General features: G+C 35.9%; 2 protein-coding genes across 2 annotated transcripts; one reads left to right on the forward strand and one right to left on the reverse strand.

Annotated features, from left to right (window-relative positions):
- On the forward strand, window positions 1-2,350 carry LOC136812396 (clavesin-2-like). The gene is made up of 2 exons (XM_067068888.1): window positions 1-983; window positions 1,421-2,350. Exons 1-2 carry the CDS (start codon window positions 321-323, stop codon window positions 1,604-1,606), a joined length of 849 nt encoding a protein of 282 aa, XP_066924989.1. The 5' UTR covers window positions 1-320; the 3' UTR covers window positions 1,607-2,350.
- Window positions 2,351-2,818: 468 nt separating this feature from the next.
- Window positions 2,819-4,442, reverse strand: LOC136812404 (uncharacterized). The gene is made up of 3 exons (XM_067068901.1): window positions 4,307-4,442; window positions 3,609-4,088; window positions 2,819-3,056 (listed from the first exon to the last, which is right to left on the reverse strand). Exons 1-3 carry the CDS (start codon window positions 4,341-4,343, stop codon window positions 3,019-3,021), a joined length of 555 nt encoding a protein of 184 aa, XP_066925002.1. The 5' UTR covers window positions 4,344-4,442; the 3' UTR covers window positions 2,819-3,018.

Raw genomic sequence — 4,442 nt, forward strand, 5'->3', positions numbered from 1 at the left:
AAAACTTCTAATGAGATGCCTTTACATTGCCAATTATGTAAATGACGTCGTTATTTTTTGTGAATAGATTTCTCATCTGTGACAAAAAGATTAAATATAAGTCCAGCTGTGAGTACAGAGTCATCTTGTCATGTTTATGTAATGTCAATTATTTTATTAACATCAAGACAACTTTTATAACTGAATGGAATATTTTTTTTGAACATCAGGACGAAGTTTCAACAGCATGAAATGTCAATACAAAGTTTCTCGTGAGATAAAATGCTAGTTTGATGTTGTGAGATATATTGTTGGGGTTTGTTTTTCTCTTTCGTAACAAGATGAACCAGATAGAAAATCAAGAGGATTGCTTTAAAGTTGCTTTAAAAGAACTGAATGAAAACATTGATACCCGTTCTCTGGATATCGAAGCCATCCGAGATCGTATCAAACTTCGTCCCGATATTCTGATTAACCGTGACGATGATGAATTTCTCGTACGATTTCTTCGGGCGCGCAAATACAACAAAGATAAAGCTTTCGAGCTGCTTTGTAATTATTGTCAGTTCAGACGGAAACATCAAATGTTTTTCAAATCGCTGAAAGTGTCATGTTTACGACCTGTATTTGAAGATGGACTACCGATGGTATCGCCTGTAAGGGACCAGTTAGGAAGGAGTGTTATTTTCTTGTTTTCTGGCAACTGGAATACTTCTTTGTATACTTTTGAAGACATTCTAAGAGCGTTATTACTGACTGTTGAATATTTGATCGAAAGCGAAAGGACACAAATGTTTGGTGTAACTCTAGTGATCGACTTTACGGGATGGAAATTAGGAGACACAAAGTTGATAAACAAACAACATTTACTGGACGCTGTCAATGTTTTCCAGAACTGTTTTCCTGCCAGATTTAAAGGGATTCACTTGATCAACCAGCCGTGGTATGTGAGGGTGATGTTAACACTTATCAAACCCTCCTTGAAAATCAAAGCTCAGAATAGGGTAAGTAGTCAATAATTTAATCTTTGTTTATGACTTAACATTTAGCTCACAGTGGGGTTTACTAAGTTTAAAAAGTAAGACACTTCTGTCTCAGCAGTTCCTTTAGCTGATAAGGAGCTGATAAGAATGCAAATGAAGCAATCATTCTGATAAAAATCTCCGTACTGGCTTTCACCATTATATTTTCCATCCCAAATTTTAAGCAATTAAGTGGGTGCGGTTATTCGTCTTGAAAACTTCAATAATCGGAGCAATAAAATATCGCAACCAGTTAATCAGAAGTGTGGCTAAATTTCCTTGCCCTTTGTTATGATTCCTGTGAAGACTAAACCTTCATACCCAGGACTTACAAGCCATAGACGTGAATCTAACACTCATATCTCTAAAAAGGAAAGTAAAGGGTTTTAAATTTTTGCAATATTTTTTTCTTTCTACAGATATACTACCATGGTAAAGACATGTTCGCTTTGCAGAAGTACATCAAACCAGAAGCATTGCCCATAGAACTTGGTGGTGATATGAACATTCCAGACAAATCATGGCTTTATAATGCTCTGCTGGAGCGAGAACTGAAAAAAGAACAGAATAGAGGCAAGAAACATCGCAAAAATTTCGCCTATTGATTTACTTCAGGAGCTGATTTAACAAGCTTTCACCTTTCTAATTTCGTCGTAAAACTCATCTCGGGTACTGAAAGCATCCTCTATCAATTAATATTTTCAACATCTCCTTCTATCGTTCAATTCTTCTTGTACCAGCCTCATTCCTCCCCCTTATTCCGACCTCTACTCATTAAGATTTGGTGATTTTTCCAATATAAGCCACTCATTCCGACCACCACAGTAGCCTTCTCAGGGCTGTTGGAATTTTTGTGTAGGAGAGCACAATTTGTTACCTTACAGTATACTATGTTGTTGCGGAGTAATTATCTTTAAATGTTATGAATAGATAATTACTTTGTCATAAAAATCTACTCTACTGCACAGATTTTCCAACACCCCCTGAGAACGCTTACGCAAGTCCCTATTTTAATCTTTTTTTCGTCGTTTTTCGTTTCTTCAATTTTTTCGTGTATTTTTTGTTCGATTCTGGTTAATCAATCAACTGGTGTGTAATGGACTCTCGCTAATTCGAACGACGAATCTCATTAATCTCGATTTATAGAGAGATTGGAATAAAAATAGTTTGAATTAGCAAGAGTTCACTGTTTATTTTCCTTATTTATTTTGAAAATATTTATTCAAGCCGCGGTCTTTATTTTTAATGTAAAATAATATAAATTTGTACATACGCTTTATTTTAGTCATTTTAAAACTCAAACACTTTGAAATGACATGAAATTTGTTAGAAGAGTTTAGTGCTTAAAATAGCCTGGTCTACAATTTGAGATATTTTTCCCCGTACGTGATGATCATTCGAGTAATGACCTTTGGGTAAATAACCTCGAAATTCGAAAGACAGGGATGTGATGTTATTCTTGGCGAAATTTTCAGGAGCAAAACTTTTACAAAGTTACCACTAACACAAATGGTTATGACGGTCAACGGGAACGTGCTACCCGAAAAATTTGACCCAGAATTACACAACATTTTGGTACTTGCAGTCAAATGTTGTACCCTAACAGTTAAAATTCGATTCGGATGCAAAATATGATATCGTTAAGTGTCTAATGTGGTCAATATGTTTACTTTACGACGATTTGAAAGATATCTGATCACAAGAGTTTTTTCGGTTTGTTTGAACTCTCATTTTCTCTAAAAATGGTCAAAGTGGTTCCCCTCGTTTGACATTCTTTGTCTTATCGATGAAGATTAAGTAGGAAAGATAACAACCGATTTATTTGAAATCTCTTTTGTATCAATTCGTCTAAAATAACAAGATTAAATATTCTAAAATTTGAAAATAAATTCCCATGGAAGGGTCATATAATAAAAAGGAATCAATTCAATACTTCCTCACTCAGAAAATCGCAAATAACATTGTTAAAAATTATTTACACATTTGAAGCCCCTTGACATTTCACGATATCGTATTTTCAAGCTTGGTTAGCTTCTGGTTCCACTGCTGGGCATTCTAGAGAAAGAAAAATTGATTATTAGAGATTCTTCACGTTGAGATGGTAAATCTGCATTTCTTATTCAATGCCAAACCCCTTGAATGGAGTTTATCATAATGCCCCTATCCAAGTTTTATAGTTTTAGAAAAATGTGATTAAATGTCAACCTTTTAACTATGTCAATATGAAGGCTTCTTGAGACTTATTGAAACTTTCTCGGAGATAAAAGTAGAAGAACTTTTTTGGCTAATAAAGCATTGATACACTCCTGTTTCACAGACCCGCTGGGACCCCAGCCCAAATAAAAGATTTGGTCAAAATTTCGCCTCCCATGGTAAAATACCCAAAGTTTCGGCCCACTGTGAAACAGACTTTGATTACATCATCATTCGAAATTAATTGTAAAAAATTGCACTCCAAAAAAAACCCACTGGATTCTTTATATTTTGAACAATCTATCCGTATTGGGATTCTGCAATAAAACTTTAACCCCGCTGTGGGAAAACGTTCCGCCGGGGCTGTGCGAGACAGTGGTGTATTGATTTATTTAAGTGGCAGAAAGGACTTACTTCTTGGCGAGTATTTTGGGAGATCAGCGAAGGGAATGTTTTCGGCGACACCTTGACATCTTGCCATATGGAGATCGCAACGTCTTTCGTATGTTTTACCGGTTTGATCACAAACTTGTTTCATTCCTCTTCGACCTCCTTTTTTCTTGTTGTTTTTGCGTCCCTTATTTTTTTTGCCCGCTCTTTTGCCTGCTTTCTTTGGTTTATTTTTCTCTTTACAAAACAAAGATTCATCACATTGACCGCATGATCCAGGGTGGACCACCTTTTTCTCCCTGCTGCAAACCATGACGTCCTTCTTGATGCATGCAAAAGTGTCCTCCACATCTATATACTTTTCTCCATCAAATACACAAAACATTTTCTTGTCCGCACCTTTCTCTAAAGATGTCTGACATCTTTTGGTCCAGGTTTTGCATGCTTGCGCCAACCGATTCCTTCTTTTCCCTTTACCTTTGCCAGCTTCGGACAATGCCAACCCTAGAAATCAAGGCATAGACTGATTATCAGAAATTGACAAAAATCAACAATGCAACAGTCAAACATCCTTAGCTCGATCTGCTTATGCAAAATTTATTGAGAAAGTTTACTGCGACAAACGATAGGCGTACTGAAATTTTGGTAAAGGGTCCAAACCTTCTATATTTGAATTCATAAGCCTTCCAATCTGAAAAAGAGGACTAAGAAAAGTTTCTTACCAACTAAAACGAGGAAGAAAGCTAATTGAATCTTCATCTTCTTTACTGACGGAAAACTTTCAGCGTTCAATTAACCTTTAACTCTTTCTCTCTTCTCACCAAAATGTACTCATGTGTCAGACAAATTTTGATCGAG

The sequence above is a fragment of the Clytia hemisphaerica genome, unplaced genomic scaffold (assembly GCF_902728285.1).
Source record: "Clytia hemisphaerica strain Z4C2 unplaced genomic scaffold, Clytia hemisphaerica genome assembly, whole genome shotgun sequence".
Taxonomy (NCBI): Eukaryota; Metazoa; Cnidaria; class Hydrozoa; order Leptothecata; family Clytiidae; genus Clytia; species Clytia hemisphaerica.

Excerpts from the sequence above, each read along its gene's own strand:
- LOC136812396 (XM_067068888.1), top strand. The coding sequence starts at position 321 with ATGAACCAGATAGAAAATCAAGAGGATTGCTTTAAAGTTGCTTTAAAA. Across the intron at positions 984-1,420 it reads AAATCAAAGCTCAGAATAGG|ATATACTACCATGGTAAAGA; the intron begins GTAAGTAGTCAA and ends TTCTTTCTACAG.
- LOC136812404 (XM_067068901.1), bottom strand. The coding sequence starts at position 4,343 with ATGAAGATTCAATTAGCTTTCTTCCTCGTTTTAGTTG. Across the intron at positions 4,089-4,306 it reads TTTCTTCCTCGTTTTAGTTG|GGTTGGCATTGTCCGAAGCT; the intron begins GTAAGAAACTTT and ends CTTGATTTCTAG. Across the intron at positions 3,057-3,608 it reads CCCAAAATACTCGCCAAGAA|AATGCCCAGCAGTGGAACCA; the intron begins GTAAGTCCTTTC and ends TTCTTTCTCTAG.